The 16808-nt window shown below is 40.3% G+C and overlaps 1 protein-coding gene across 7 annotated transcripts in view; it reads right to left on the minus strand.

Annotated features, from left to right (window-relative positions):
• The window catches only part of gpr156 (G protein-coupled receptor 156), a 117021-nt gene that overhangs the window by 8838 nt on the left and 91375 nt on the right, over positions 1-16808 (minus strand). For 6 of the 7 annotated variants that reach the window (XM_078559972.1, XM_078559971.1, XM_078559975.1 and 3 more), the window contains 4 exons: positions 6344-6454; positions 3304-3429; positions 3060-3155; positions 71-307 (listed from right to left, as the gene is read on the minus strand). In XM_078559972.1, the coding sequence (XP_078416098.1) occupies positions 71-307; positions 3060-3155; positions 3304-3429; positions 6344-6454 (570 nt within the window). Of the gene's footprint in view, positions 1-70; positions 308-3059; positions 3156-3303; positions 3430-5577; positions 5646-6343; positions 6455-16808 lie in introns of those variants that run through there. The other variant, XM_078559977.1, reaches the window with a different exon arrangement.

Below are 16808 nucleotides of genomic sequence, written 5' to 3' on the forward strand. Positions count from 1 at the left end.
TTTTCCACTCATCTATTAGTTAATTAATTACATCTTCCTAAATATGTTGGAATTGTTCATTTTCTCTTACCTGTGGGAGGAAGATGAGACAGTTGATAGTTGAGGTACATACAAAGATTCCCCCAGAGGTGATACCATAGGAAAGATTGGGCCAGGAACTCAAGAATCTGGTAATGGGAATAATTATTCCTGCAGTGAACATGTTCAAATAAACTCCCACCATGATGGTGACAGTCTGGTTTACAGGGGGAGAGCTGACATTGCTGGTTAAACCAGCTAGATATGTGCCATATAGTAGAAGACTTCCCTGAGTTCAGAAAAAAAGAAACAAGCTGTCAGTAGCAAGTAAGTGAACACCTCAGAACTCATCAACAGAAACCTAAAAAAAAATCAAAACTTGTTAAAAGTAGATTCAAATGAGTGAGATAATGAAGTTTGCATCTGAGTGAGGCAGTTAAGAAGTCATCTAAGTAGAAAGGTGATGACTTTCTCATATTGTCAATTGCAAGTAATAGGGAGAAAATGAGTGGCTGAGCAACAAAGCAGAGAAACAGAGCAGAGTAGGACAAAAGTTGATAGGGAGTATAGGGACAAGAGATACAGGTATGAGAAAAGATGAAGTGAAGCACAAAGCAGCACGAGATGACAAGAAAGACAGAGCAGTAACTTGAGACATGCCAGCTAGAATGAAAAATTGAATTCTGATTTTGCTTAATGATACAACATCATGCATTTATATAGCACCTTTAGTGTAAAACAATTTGCCAAGTTCCTTCAGATGCGTAATCAGAAATAAATGGGTGCAGAGCTAAAGGAGGAAATATTAAGGAGAGCTTTAATGTAGGAGAGGTAGGCTGAGTAGCTTGCCAGGTACTTCCAGTGCTAAAGGCACAGCCATCAATGGTGAAGTGAAGGGAGGGAGAGGAAGCACTAAAAGCCAGAACCGGAGTAGCTAAGATTTCAAAGGATGAGATTGTAGGAGGTACAGGAGGGGAAGAGGCTATGAAGGGAGTTAAACATGACAATGAGGATTGGAGGTGTTAGACTGGGAACCAATGTCAGCCTGGAGGTGTATAAGGCATGGACAAGGGTTTCAACAGTAGATGGGCTAAGGTTATGAAGGTGGATGTAGGTGACTTTTTGCGAGAAAGAGCACAAGGATCAGAAGTTTAACTCGGGTTAAATATGATGCCAAAGTTGCAAAGAGACCATTAAGCATGAAACAGCAGCCAGAGACAGGGTTGGAATGTGTGGTACCGTAAAGAAATTATGGCAGTGGCTTTTGTCTTCCCAGTGGTTATGTTGAGGAAATTGTGGTTCATTCATGAGTGGATGTCGGACAAGCAGTCTGACAATGCAGGGTCAACAAACACACAGTGGAGAGACAGAACTGGGGTGCAGCCTGGACAACAGAATGCATAGCCTTCAATGTTGGGGCAAATGGGGGGCGCAGGTGTAGGGCTAGAGGCGATCACAGAATTAGGAAGGGGTGAGTCCATGAAAGGATTTAAAGAGGATAGAAATTTTAAAATTTGAAGCACGTGAAAGATGAAACTGCCATGATTGGATCCTTGGGGAACTTGAGGTAATGCCGCTGGCACAGGAACAGAAATCATTGCTTTGATGTTTTGGCTATGATCCTATTGTTAAGAACGGAACCAGGCAAGGGTCTTTTCACTGAGCCGAGAAATGGAAGATAGTGTAGTTCGCCATGTCAAAGACTTCAGAAAGTTTAAGGAAGGAATACACACCGCAGTCAAGTGACTGACATTTGCGACTTTGGTTAGAGCTGTTTCAGTGATGGGGCAAGGCCAGAAAATTGATTGGAGAAATCTGAACATGGACTTGTGGCAAAAACGAGTGTATATTTTGGAAGCAGCCTGTGCAAAGGATTTCGGAGAGGCAAGGAAGGCTGGAGATGGGCAATGGTCTGCAAGGAGAAAGATTTCAAGAAAGGAGTGGTGATGATGGTTTTGAAAAAGGGGGATAATAACCAAGAAGCATGACTAATCTACTTTGTCAGCTGACATAGGGGCCAAGGAGGGAGGCTGGATAGTCATCTGTTTAGTAGGATGTGGTCAAGTGGGCAAGACCTGGGTCTCTTGTTCAAGATTAACTCAGATGACATGAAGATAGAGAGAAACAGAAGAAAGATGCAAGTTCAGGTTGAGGCAGGTGGAAGTTGGTGAAGCCTAGGGGGATGTTTGGCTTGTGCACAAAGAGAAAGGGGATTGGGAGCAGAGAGACAGCAAAGACAATTGAATGGATAGTCCCAATCTTAGTGACAAAAGTCCATAAGCTCCTTGCAACTGTTGGAAAAAAGGAGTGGAGGAGAGAATAGTTTAAGGACACATTTGGTAATGGAGAAAATAAGCTTCAATCTCAAATGTTCCTGTTTGGCAGAGGAGAGAACATTGACATGGTCCAGTTAGATATGGTTATGAGAGAGGCAGTGCAAGGGAATTTTTCCCAGTCGGCAGAATTCTAGATCCACCACTGTACAAGTTACTTTAACATGAATTCTAGTTTTTACTTTAAAAATCACAGGTAACATTTTTTTTAAAAACATTCATGGGATATGAGTATCACTGGCAAGACCAGCATTTATTGCCCATCCTAATTTATATTGAGTAGTCAAGATGGAGGGTCACAAGGGCCATCAAGGTTGAAAAGAGTAAGTCATGTAGGAGTTATAGAACCAGACTAGCAGCGAGTGCTGATGAGTGAAATTGAACAAATTGGGGATCACAGGCTGGAACCAGAAAAATAAATTACCAAAAAAGTTGCCAAGTCACCAAAGAGTGACTGGTTCACTAATATCGTTCAAAGGAGAGAAACTGCCACCTCAGCCTGATCTGGCTTCCAATATGACCCAAGTCCCATACTATATGCTCGACTGTCAATGTTATAGGAAGCCAAATGCTAAGGTGGCCCAATAAATGCAGTCTTGCCAGAATTATCATAACACCAGCCCCACCAAGAACAAAAAAAGGTGATACCAAGCTTTTAGTCTTTAAAAACCAAAAAAAAAATTATAAGAGAGAAGTAAGAATTCATACCTTTAGGAGTGAAATAAGAATGATCCAGATGTCTGTGTAACGAGAAACACAACATTTCATGATTGTGATAGAGTAGGAAAGATCTTTTTCAATTGCCTAAGGAATGAGAAAATACCAAAAATTTTGTGCAATTCTATAGGAGATTCACTAATAGCAAATAAAAATAAATTGTTTTGCATTAGAAAATCTGTAACTTTTCACAAAAAGGAAAAAAGCAGCATCAAAATTAAAAATTTTTGTTTACCCTCATTCCTGCATTTAAAGATTGCATACACCGAAGTGGGTCAGCAATACCCCACGTCACCAGAATCAGAATATCCAACCCAATCACTCCAGCTACCAGCCCCAGTAACTGAATGTCTTTGATAATCTGAAAAAGAAAGCAAATTTGGATCACTGCGTCATGGAAATAAATGAATCACCAATTACTTGGCTCAGATAAGAAACAGCAATATGAAATTATAATGAGATTGTTTGTTTAATTCATGAGTAGTGTGAGTTAAAGCTTTTTCAGTGCTTCTCCAATTTAACCAATTCCAGACCAACTAAAATTAAAATGAAATTCAGAGAACAATCGTCTTTAATGGCTACAGAAAAAAGAACACTACAGATATTGAAACATCTGCAGTTGCAATCAGCAAATTTAAGGCCTGTGGTGTATAAAGCTCATAACCTTCACTCTTTTTGCTTTTCCGAAATCGTTGTTGAGAACTAGAGGCAAACAATTACAATGCGTGAATCAAAGTTCTGGTATTGCTAAATTTTGGAAGTAACACTATTAGGACAGTGACTTCTCTCAGTTTTACAGCACCATCATTGGAGTCCTAATGGTAGTGCAGCTGCTGCAAAAATATACTTTGAAAAGTAATTCCTGTCATAAAATAGACATTTAATGACTACAAAAATGAATTTAATTACAAATGATAGGATAATTTTTCAAGAGCACTAGGGTGATACTGAACACATTGCAGTTCTATGTTATAGAAATCCCTTGACAACCATATCAAGCTGGAATCACTAAATAGAAGATACCTCTTGAAGTACAAATATTATCTAAAAAAAAAAGCAGTCAGCCGTGGTAGTCTTCTTGTGGGGCTAAAAGAGCTCAGTTTGACTGCTGCAAAAATTTGACTAATATTTCAGTGGAAAGAGCTGATATTTTGACTATTAGACATGAGCGTAATTAAATCACCAACTCTAGACTGAATCTAATGAATAGTTATCTTGTATTTGTTAAATCTTGTACATGTACACACATTTCAGAGAAAATTTATTAATGTACAAGTACTATCAGTACCTGTTACTCTTCTAGGCAACACTGTGATAGGCTTTACAGTGCTAAAGGCATAACACTGTGGCACAAAATGATTGGCTATTATCAATCTGTGATTGCACAGTTTGGCTGTGGATTTCCCACAAATCCCTCAAAAACTTTCTAGGATATTTTACACATCATTTTTCTTATGTCTACAAATTTCACAACATATTTAAATGTATGCATTGATTTGTCCGGAGGTTTTTAAAATTTCTTCATTAAAGACTTTAACTTGGAAGGCCTCAGCCTCTCCCAAAAGTCTGTGCTCAGACTTGATATTTTGCCTAGAGCTGTGAATGTGAGCTAAATTTGGATTATTCAATGCGCCTAACTTCCAAGGATATTTCAGTACCAGCAAGCTATACTATTGAAATAGTTTCTTTGGGTTTGAACATTCACGGAGCTTTTCTTCATAGTTAAAAAAAAGACAAATTTCAAAGGCTTTAATAATAATTCATGTGAAGCGATAAAGGTATAAGCGTGAAAGAAAGTGGAAAGCTAGTGAACTGAGGTGATTATACATCTGTTGTATATTTAGTGTTCTATAATTATCAAGGTACATTAAGCTGGGGAGGGGAAAGAGATGGAGAACTTAACAGTGTTCATTCAACTTTCAGAAGTAAACCATCAGTTGATTTTCAATGTCAATTAGTTATTCTCCTGTGTTTTGTTAACAGATACCAATTCCTTATATCTCTGAGACAAAGTTTCAAATTGCTAACCCCTAAGAGATAGAGTTTACTGAAGTAAACATTGTAGTGGATTTTTTTTTAAATATAAGGTTGTGAGCAAGAATGACAAAGAATAAAATTACAGTCTTCTGATTACTTGCCTGTTGAAGCTTTTGTTTTGTAATCTCTAAATTTTTAAACAGTACAGTAAACTGAAGTGGGGAGAGGTTTTCGTTTAATATTAGTTTGATTTTTCAAAATCACAAAACTTATATTTGAACTAATTATCTCAACCCATGTTTTGCTGACAGAAACGCTCAAAAAATCTCTGGACAACTGGTGTTTCTGAATAATAAATTTCTGGATTGGAGAGGTTACAGTGTATAATGGGACAAAATTAAGAGGGTGTTTGGCCACCTGCCCTTGGGGAGGGGTGCAGGATATAAGCATTGAGCAGGTAGCTCAAAAAGGGGAAGAGACAGAATTAATGATGTAAATGAGAGGAAGAATGAGTAACTGGTGGAGAACTCACTGAAGACCACATTGTACCCTTGGTCCCAAACACCAAATGCAGCCTTCAGCTGTTGGAGGCCACCCGTCTGAAAGGAAGGGAGGAAAGGCAGATGAAAATTCAAGGGGAAAGAAACCCAATGGGGACAGAGAAATAGTTACACAAAGACAGCAGAAACAGGTAAGAGAGTGATGTTATTCTCATAACTGACATAACTTACGCCTCAGAAGATTATCTTATTTATAAAACTCTTATTATTTTTTATATGCACACTGATCTTTCAAAGAGGTCATGAATAAATTTTCAAGCAAGAGTCATATATCTTCTTTCCTTTAAGGGTCAGTAAATGACACATGCCACAATGTGCATATATTAATCATAACTGGTGCTTCTTTAACAATCAAGTAATTTATCTTTCCTATTACTTATGAACAAATCATTTTTAGCCAAGAATATTTTAGACAAAATTGATAGTGATTGTTTTATAATGTTTTAGAAGCACAGGAATATATGGAATTGTGGTCATTTTGGTAGGAAAGTCCCAATTGAGTTTGGAAAATGCAATACATCACTCTATTTTCCTACATCTTTCTATTGCTTTCCCTGCCAAATAGCTACCCACTACCCCCTTGAGTTTGCTGACAGTATCCACTGCCAATGTTACATAAAGTCTTCAAGTCTAAATGGCTCATTTCCCTTTCTTTTGAGCTTGCCTCCTTGTAAAGTTCAGGAAAGTAGTGGGAGCTTGGGTGAGGCAAAGGTCATGAAGATTCACTTGTTGGCTTACCACTCTCTTCTCTGGGACACGCTGAACGAAAACTTTGTACAGTCGCCATGTCTTTCCCAATATGGGGCCAAATATCAATGAGGTTCCTATGCAGAGCATCCATATGCGAATCTGTAATTCAAAATTAAGGATTGTGATTAAACAAAATATACTGAAATAATTTCTGGCAATGCTAAAACCACTTTAATCCATGGCCAGGGAGATCTGAAATAAATGCTTTAGGCGTGAATTTTTGTATAGAGAGAGGGGGTCTCCAGCATTGCCAAAATGACACTGGAGCCCCGATTCCAGAAATCCCGAGCCTGGTACCCACTATTTTCACGGGGGGGTGGGGTTGGTGTGGAAATGGCGGCAGGTTATAGTTTGCTCATCCATGGCTCATAGAGGCAACTGCACATGTAAAAGTACAGCTGCTTTCAAATAGATCCAATTTTCACTGGTGGGATGTCTTACAGGAACAAATTGGCATAGGGCAATAAGTTGAGAGTTAAATGTGTGGTTCAAAGATTGGTGTGGGGGAAGTGGGTTGCGATTCATGGAGCACTGACATCAGTACTGGGGAAAGTGGGAGCTGTACCATTAGGATGGTCTTCACCTGAACCATGCTGGCACCGGTGTTCTGGTGAGTCATATAACAAAGGCAGTAGAGAGGGCTTTAAATTAAATAATGGAGGCGAGGGAAGGTGTGATAAATTAAAAGGAGGAGACAAGGCAAGAGAGAAAGGTAGTAATAAAGGGAATGATGATCAGAGTGTGGTAGGAAGGGACAGAGTGTACAAAGCTGAGAGTGGCTAGATATAAGGCTAGAGGTTACAAAACTAGTAAAAAGACAGAACTGAAGGTTCTGTATCTGAATACATGAAGTATTCATAACAAAACAGGTAAATTGACAGTGCAAATAGAAATAAATATGTGTGATCTGACAGCAATTACAGAAACATGGCTGCAAGATGACAAAGACTGGGACCTGAGTATTTAAGGGTTCAAGACATTTAGGAAGGACAGGAAGACAGGAAATGGTTCTGTTAATTAAGGGTGGCATTGGTACAATAGAGAGAGATGACCTTAGTTCTGGAGATCAAGATGTAAAATCAGTTTGGGTAGAGATGAGAAATGATAAATGTAAGAAGTCACTTGGGGGAGTGGTTTATAGGCCTCCTAACAGTAATCACATTGTAGGATGGGGTATGCAGGAAAAAGTAATGGGGGCTTGTGAAAAAGGTACAGCAATAATCATGGGTGATTTTAATCTACATATAGATTGGACGAATCAGATTGGCAATGGTAGCCTAGATGATGAGTTCATAGTGTTTTTGGGACAGTTTCTTAGAGCAGCACATTCTAGAGGCAACCAGAGAGCAGGCTACACTAGTTCTGGTAATGTGCAATGAGACAGGATTAATTAATGAACTTATAGTGAAGGCACCCATAGGTAGCAGTGATCATAATATGATTGAATTTCACATTCAGTTTGAGGGAGAGAAAGAGTGGATCTAAGACTAGTGTTTTAAACATGAATAAGGGCAATTGTGTGGGCATGAAGACAGAGTTGGCTAATGTGAACTGGGAAATTAGATTAAGGGACAGGCCAGTAGAGATGCAATGGCAGACATTTAAGGAGATATTTCAGAATACTCAGAAAAGATACATTCCAGTGAGAAAGAAATACTATGAGGGAAGGAGACACCATCTATGGCTAGCTATTAACTAAGGAGGTTAAAGATAGTATCAAATTAAAAGAAAAAGCTATAATTCCACAAAGATGAGTGGCAGGTCAGAAAATTGAACAGAAGATAAAGAACAACAAAAGATAACTAAATGATTAATAAAGAGGGAGAAATTAGAGTACGAGAGAAAGCCAGCTAGAAACATAAAAACAGATAGTAACAGTTACTACAGGTATTTACAAAGGAAAAGAGTAAAGTAAAGTGAGTGTTGGTCCCCTAGAGAATGAGAATGGGGAATTAAATATTGGAAAATAAGGAAATGGTAGATGAACTGAATAGATATTTTGCTTCTGTCTTCACTGTAGAGGATACTATAACATCCCAGAAATAGTTGTGAAACAAGAGGTGAAAGGGAGGGAGTAATTTAAAATAATTACAATCACCAGGGAAAGGGTACTGAGAAAATTATTAGAATTAATAGCTGACAAGTCCTGATGGACTTCATCCTAGGGTCTTAGAAGAAACAGTTGCTGAAATAGTAATTGGTTTTAATTTTCCAAAATTCCCTAGATTGTGGAAAGGATTCAGATTGGAAAATAGTGAATATGACACCTCTATTCAAGAAAGGAGAGAGACAGAAAACAGGAAACTACAGGCCAATTAGCTTAACATCTGTTATAGGGAAATGCTAGAATTTATTATTAAGGTGGTTAGAGAATCTCAATGCAATCAGGCAGAGTCAACATGGTTTTGTGAAAAGGAAATCACGTTTGACTAATTTATTGGAGTTTCTTTGAGGAGGTAACACACAACATGGATAGAGTGGGACCTGTGAATGTGCTGTATTTAGGTTTCCAGGAGGCATTTGACAAGGAGCCACATCGAAGATTACTACGCAAAATAAGAGCTCATGGTGTAGGGGGTAACGTATTAGCCTGGATAGAGAGGATTGGTTAGCTAACAGGAAACAGTCGGGATAAATTGGTTGTTTTTGGGTTGGTAAGGTGTGATGAGTGGAGTGCCACAGGGATCAGTGCTGAGGCCTCAACTGTTTACAGTTTATATAAATGATTTGATAGAAGGGACCGAATGTACGCTTGTTATGATGCGGCAGATTATGTGTGCCAGGCAGATAAAATCCATGAGCGAAACTTAATCACGCTATCACAATGGTTTTGCAATTTGTATTTATTTTGAAATGTGTGCCCTAAATGCAGAAGTAATAAGTCCACCAAGACTTCAGAGATTTTTTAGAAAATTAAATTAAACATTTATTAACAAAAGAAAAGATTTTAAGCACATAAATAGGTCTACAAATTACTACTATAATAACTCCTAAAACCCCTAATTAATCTGGCTTCCAGTTACACCCCTGTTAAGGCAACAATAAAAAAAAAATTGGATTTTAAACAGGTTCGGGCAAGTCAACACAATACCCTGGACAGTAGAATTCAAAGTAGCTTTTCTCAGCTTCAGTTTCTGTAGACAGCAGGCTTAATGCCCAAATACTGGAGGCTTCTCACACTTCTGTTAGATCTTACAATGCCTTCCCTGACACATAGCCTCATTCTCCTTTATACATGTTTCTCCCTTTTAACGTAAATTCCATTGTTCCCATATGTATTTGGAACTTTACCTTTCTCATAATATAAATCTTTTCATGGTACTAACACTGTCAGTAACCTTTGGGAAAAATAAACACACTGCTTGGCCTAGCTTCTCTTTGAAATTCAAACTACCCTTATTTATCTAAAAATGCTTTCACCTTACATTCTAGGACTTCAGCCATGTTTACGTATTTAGAATTTCAAACCTAGCTTCTTTTGATGCATCAAACCCTCCAGACCAGATTCAATTAAATCCCATATTCACACACACACACAACCCTACTATTAATCTATTTTTACAATAAATCACAATAATATTATGAGAATTATTGTACTCTTGTGACAATGCTTGCTAAATTTTCAGATGACACAAAGATAAATAGGAAAGCAGAGGGACATAACCAGGTCAAATGAGTGAGCAAAAATTTGGCAGAGGGAATATAACATGGGAAAATGTGAACTTGTCCACTTTGTCAGGAAGAACAGAAAAGCAGCATATTATTTAAATGGAGAGAGATTGCAGAACTCTGGAGGTACAGAGGGATCTGGGTGTCCTGGTACATGAATCACAAAAAGTTAGTATGTAGGTACAGCAAGTAATCAGGAAAACAAATGGAATGTTGTTGTTTATTGCAAGGGGATCGGAATATAAAAGTAGAGATGTTTGGACAGTTGTACAGGGTATTAGTGAGACCACATCTAGAGTACTGTGTACAGTTTTGGTGTTCTTATTTAAGGATATGAATGCGTGAAGCAGTTCAGAGAAGGTTTACTCGATTGGTACCTGGGATGGGGTGGTTACCTCATGAGGAAAGATTGTATAGGCTGGGCCTGTGTCCAGAATGAATGTTTAGAAGAATGAGAGGTGATCTTAGTGAAATATATAAAAGTCCTGAGGGGACTTGATGGAGTGGATGCTGAAAGAATGTTTCCCCTTGTAAGAGAGAATAGAACCAGGGAACAGAGTTTAAAAATAAGGGGTCTCCCAGTTAAGACAGAGATGAGGAGAATTTTTTTCTCTCAGAGGGTCGTGAGTCTTTGGAACACTCTTCCCCAGAGAGCAGTGGAGGAAAGGTCACTGAATATTTTTAAGGCATAGGTAGATAGATTCTTGACTAATAAGGGAGTCCAAGATAAAAGGAGGTAGGCAGGAATGTGGAGTTGGGGCACAAACATGTCAGCCATGATCTTATTGAATGGCGGAGCAGGCTCCAGGGGCCAAATGACCTACTCCTGCTCCTAATTCATAAGTTTGTATGTGTTCGTATGATGTCCAAAATATGCTTTTTAGGAAAAGCTCTAAAGCTGCTGGAGTTCTTTGAAGAGGTAGAGTGACCTTTTGGATAGGTCCAGGGACACCTTGAAGAGAGGTCAGGTGCCTTTTGGGATTTTTAAAATTAGACATGTACATGTATAAAAAGTTGATAAACTTTTTGGAGTTTATCACTCTGTTGACATAAGCCCGAGGGTTACGATTATACGATTTGTGCTGCATTATTGAACTGATATCACCCCACTGCGATAATGATAGGTCGTAAAATCACAGTTTGATTGACAGCTCCAAGTGGTTATAAAGTATTTGATGTGGGGCTATGAATACAAATGCTTATATTTGTAAGAGAGTAAGCACTTGAATGACATGTTTGCTTTTATATGGGATTAAACCATTGAATAAAATGTTGGTTTTTATAAAAGATTACGTAGTTGAAGAAATGTAAATGTAGTGAATGGGTTTTTAATGAATGAATGTTTTTTTAAAAATAAAGTCTGCAATATACACTTAGAAATTTATTTAATTTCATCTTAGCATGGGTCCTGAGGTCTGCTCATGGTAGATACTGCATGAGTTGGCATGGAGGGTGTAAGAACAAAGGGTGGTGGATGGTGGAGGGAGCATGAGTTGTCATTAAGATGGCATAGGAGCTATAAAGGGCCATGGGGTGGTTAGAGTGGTATAGATTGGCATGGAGGGTATGAGGGACCATGGGGATCGGTAGGGGGGCATGGGTTGGCATTGGCGCAGCAAGGGGAGTGTGTGTGTGGGGTGTTAGTTTCTTTTTTTTTTTAGCTGGGACAAAGTCTGGGATCACCAAGGCAGGCCTTTCACATAGTACAACTCCGCACCTGGCAGCCCCTGTGGCTGGCTCCAAACTCCTTGCAACTCTGCACTACTCGGGAGTGAAAATTCAGGCCTTAATGTCTTTACTATTAAGCTACCTTTCTCTTCATGTTGGAGAGCTGAAAGAAAAACGAATGTATACAAGAAAGAAAAATCCAATAATTTCACTACAAAACAGTATTTCATTGGCGCACAAAATATAATTAATATCATGTAGTTGGATGTCTCAAGTGCTTGTAACATGAATTGGCTCATGTCAGTTACTTCAAAATTTAACAGTGGTTTTCAAGCCATCAGGAATTTACAACCTTTATGAATAAAAAGTCAGAACTATATTTACTATAAAGAATGATAGGATGTATTGGGTTTAAAGAATGTCAGAATATTTGGATTTACATCAGATGTGATTAAAGCACCTCAATGCTGGTCATGTTGGCTTAGGAGAGGACACTGCTGTTGGACCTCCTTTCTTGTCAGAGGATTTTGCAAAGGTACCGCTGATGTTATTTCTCCATCCTGAGATGCCTCCTGTAGGTTGTCCGAGTCTCTGAAGCATATAGGAGCAGAGAGTCACTGTTGCCCGGTAAACCATTACCTTAGTCTCGGGTTTAACATCCTGGTCCTCAAATATTTTTCCTCAGTCAGCCAAAGGCTGAGCCGGCACATTGTAGGCACTGATGAAATTTGTCGCCTGTGTCTGCTTTAATCGAAAGGAGATTCTCAAAATATGGAAGATGGTCTGCATTTTCCAGGATCTCACTGTTGTTCTTAATCAACTGTGGGGAGGTGTTGTGCTGTGGGAGCTAATTGTATGAGGACCTTAGTCTTTTTGGGTGTTAAGTGAAAAGCTGATTTTCTCATGTGCTTCAGAGGAGAAGTCCACAATGATCTGGAGCCCAGTTTCTGAGTGAGTGCACACACAGTATACTAAAGCTCTATGACTGAGGTTTTGATTTTGATTTTAATTTGAGGCAACATAGTTTTAAAAAGTTTCCCATTTGTTCTGAAGATTACCTCCATGCCTGTGGGTAATTTGCTGGAGGTGAAGTGTTGTATTGGAGCAAGGAAAATATAGAAGAGGGCTGGAGCAATGACAACCTTGTTTGATCCCAGTCTTCACTGCGATTGAGTCTGTGCTGATTCTGTTGGTGAGAATCACAGCTTGCATCTCATCGTGGAGCAGACGGAGGATGGTGACAAATTTCTGGGGGCAGCCAAATTTGAGGAGGATATTCCATAAGCCTTTGTGCTTAACAGAGTGAGAGGTTTTTGTGAAGTTGAAAAGGCCATGTACAGCAGTTGTTGCTGCTTCATGCATTTTTCTTGGATTTGTTGTGCAATGAATATCGTGTCTGTGGTGCCACTCGGATGAAAACAACACTGTGACTCTGGAAGGAGCTCTTTGGCCACTGGGAGGAGGTGATTGAGGATGATCCTTGCAATGACTTTCCCTGTGGCAGACAGCCGGGAGTCTCCTCTGTAGTTACCAGAATCAGACTTATCTCCCTTCTTGAATATAGTCACAGCATCCCTGAGATCCCCGGCATGCACTCCTCTTCCCAGATGAGAAATAGGAGTTTGTGCAGCCGGGCATCTCCACCATGTTTCAGAATTTTTGGCAAGGATTCCATCTGCTGTAGAGGCCTCGATTTTCAGCTGCTGGATAACTTTTTCAACTTTGCTCCAGACTGGGGTGGTGCAGAGACTAAGCTGAATGGAGTATTGAGGAATGGAGTTGAGGATGTTCAAGTTATAGACAGGGTCTCTGTTGAGTTCTTCAAAATATTCTCTCCAGTGACGACTGACTGCCTCCCTGTCCTTGAAGAGCTCCCCTTCAAATTTGGCTCTCAACATGGTGGGCCCATGTGTGTTTGAGCCAAAGATCGCTGAAGAAACCATGCATGTCGTTGGTCTCTGCAAATTGTTGGATCTCCTGCATTCTTTCTACCCACCATCTTTTTTTGTTTAATCACATTCGCACAAATAGGCTAACATATTTTAATTTTTTCAAAACTCCTATTCTCTTATTCGGAAACCACTTCAATGTATATATTAAAAGATTTGGTATATAGTATATACTTTTTGGCCACAAATCTTAGTACCTTTTATTTATTTGAGAGGACTAGAATATAAAAGCAGGGATGTGCTGCTGAGGCTTTATAAGGTTCTGGTCAGACCACATTTAGAATATTATGAGCAATTTTGGGCCCTGTATCTCAGGAAGGATGTGCTGGCCCTGGGGAGGGTCCAGAGGAGGTTCACGAGAATGATCCCAGGAATGAAGGGCTTAACATATGATGAACGTTTGAGGACTCTGGGTCTATACTCGATAGAATTTAGAAGGATGAGGGGGGGGATCTGACTGAAACCTACAGAATACTGAAAGGCCTGGATAGAGTGGACGTGGGGAAGATGTTTCCATTAGTAGGAGAGACTAGGACCCGAGGGCACAGCCTCAGAATAAAGGGAAGACCTTTTAGAATAGAGATGAGGAGAAACTTCTTTAGCCAGAGAGGGTGAATCTATGGAATTCATTGCCACAGAAGGCTGTGAAGGCCAGGTCATTGAGTGTATTTAAGACAGAGATAGATAGGTTCTCGATTGGTAAGGGGATCAAAGGTTACGGGGAGAAGGCGGGAGAATGGGGTTGAGAAACTTATCAGCCATGATTGAATGGCAGAGCAGACTTGATGGGCCGAATGGCCTAATTTCTGCTCCTACGTCTTATGGTCTACCTGTTGTTACAATTTTGTCATTTTTTACCTAAACATTTATAATGGAAGAGTCCATCGCAATAGACCTGCTACATTTTATAATGGAAAATCAATGTCAGCATGTGGTCATACTGTAATTACAGCACTCTGCTCACTAGGTGGTGATATTGCACTAGCCATTGACTGAACTGAAAATACATTCCACTGGAAAAAGCTCCTCGGGCTCCAAACCACTTCGCAGAAACAACACTAAAAACTAACTGTATAAACTATTTTGTAACCATTTTAAAATCGCTGCCCAAAAAATTTTAAATGCTGCGCTTACAGCCCCAACGTTTCAAATTGTCTGATCAAATTTAGGGCTTTGCCACTCTGTCCATATTGTTCTACCCACCAAAAGTGCCCTGCTTCCAGCCCGGAGGAACCAATTTAAGCTGGCATTTTGAATGCCCCCACCCTCTGTTCCCATTGCAAGTGCCAGCTCAGAAAATGTAATTTCAGATTGGACTTGATGCTGTCCTTGTCTGAACACTACCTATTTGCAGAGTTTGAACTCCTCTATTCTCAGCTCTCCAACCCAAGCCAGTGTCCAATGAAAATGCTGAGTCCTTGAAAGCAAGTCCAGCTGATCTAGCACATGCATAATGCAAAATACCCAGTGACATATCTGATTTTCACATGCAGTGTGAATGTCTGATGGCATTTTGAGGCCTCAAGGCCAACCCAGACATATATATTTGCAATAAAACTAAGCAGGTCTGACAGCATCTGTGGAGGGAGAAACAGAATTAACGTTTCGAGTCTGTATGACTCTTCTTCAGAGCTATAGAGGAGTAGAAATGTGATAACATTTTTACTGTTTGGGGGGGGGAGGATGAACAGGTGAAGCTGGATAGAAGGCCAGCAAGGTGGGGGCTAAGGAGAGATTGACAAAGGTGTCATGGACAAAATGACAAAGTGAGTGTTAATAGTAGTAGTAAGGGCGAAAGAAGGTGCTGATAGTGGCATAAAGGTAAGAAAACAGAATGTGTTAATAGCAGAACAAGGGTCAGCACTCTGTGAAAGGACAACAAGGAACAAGTAATAGGTGGTCCTTTTGGGGATGAGGTGGGGGGAGGGGGAGGGGACAGTGGTTGGAGAAAAAGGGTAGAAAAAGGGATAAAATGGGGATAAAACAATGAATAAATGAATAAAAATAAAAATAATTTTTAAAAAAGGGATTAAAAAAGGGGTCAAGATAGAGGAGTTAGTTCATGGTCTGAAGTTGTTGAACTCAATGTTAAATCCAGAAGGCTGTAAAGTGCCTAATCGGAAGATGAGGTGCTGTTCCTCCAGTTTGCGTTGGGCTTCACTGGAACAAGGACCACAGGCCAAGGACGGATATGTGGGCATGAGAGCAGGGTGGTGTGTTGAAATGGCCAGCGACAGGGAGGTCTGGGTCATGCTTGCGGACTGAATGAAGATGTTCTGCAAAGTGGTCACCCAGTCTGTGTTTGGTCTCCCCAATGTAGAGGAGACCACATTGGGAGCAGCAAATGCATTAGACTAAATTGAAGGAGGTGCAAGTCACCTGAAAGGAGTGCCCTTGGATGGTGGGGAGGGAGGAGGTAAAGGGGCAGGTGTTACACCTTCTGCGGTTGCATGGGAAGGTGCTGTGGGAAGGGGATGAGGTGTTGGGGGTGATGGAAGAGTGAACCAGGATGTCACAGAGGGAACTGTCCCTACTGAATGCTGATAGGGTGGATGAGGGGAAGATGTGTTTGGTGGTGGTATCATGCTGGAGTTGGTGGAAGTGGCGGAGGATGATCCTTTGAATGTGGAGACTGGTGGGGTGAAAAGTGAGGACAAGGGGGACTCTATCATGGTTCTGGGAGGGAGGGAAAGGTGCGAGGGCAGAGGCGCAGGAGATAGGTCGGACCTGGTTGAGGGTCCTGTCAACCACAGTGGGTGGGAAACTTCGGTTAAGGAAGACATGTCAGAAGTGCCGTTTTGGAAAGTGGCATCATCAGAACAGATGCGACAGAGGTAAAGGAACTGAGAGAATGGGATGGAGTCCTTACAGTAAGCAGGGTGTGATGAGCTGTAGTTGAGGTAGCTGTGGGAATTGGTGGGCTTGTAATGAATATTGGTGGACAGTCTATCACCAAAAACGGAGACAGAGATGTCAAGGAAGGGAAGGGAAATGTTGGAGATGGACCATGTGAAGGTGATAGAGGGGTGGAAATTAGAAGCAAAATTAATCATTTTTTCCAGGTCCAGCCAATTAAGGCCCGCCCAGCATAATACGTGGCCGGTAGCACTCAGTGCCACCTACGTGGGCAGGGGGAGGAGGGAGAGTCGGGGCCAGTGCTCTTTCAC

This window comes from Cetorhinus maximus, chromosome 16, assembly GCF_964194155.1.
Source record: "Cetorhinus maximus chromosome 16, sCetMax3.hap1.1, whole genome shotgun sequence".
Lineage (NCBI taxonomy): Eukaryota > Metazoa > Chordata > Chondrichthyes > Lamniformes > Cetorhinidae > Cetorhinus > Cetorhinus maximus.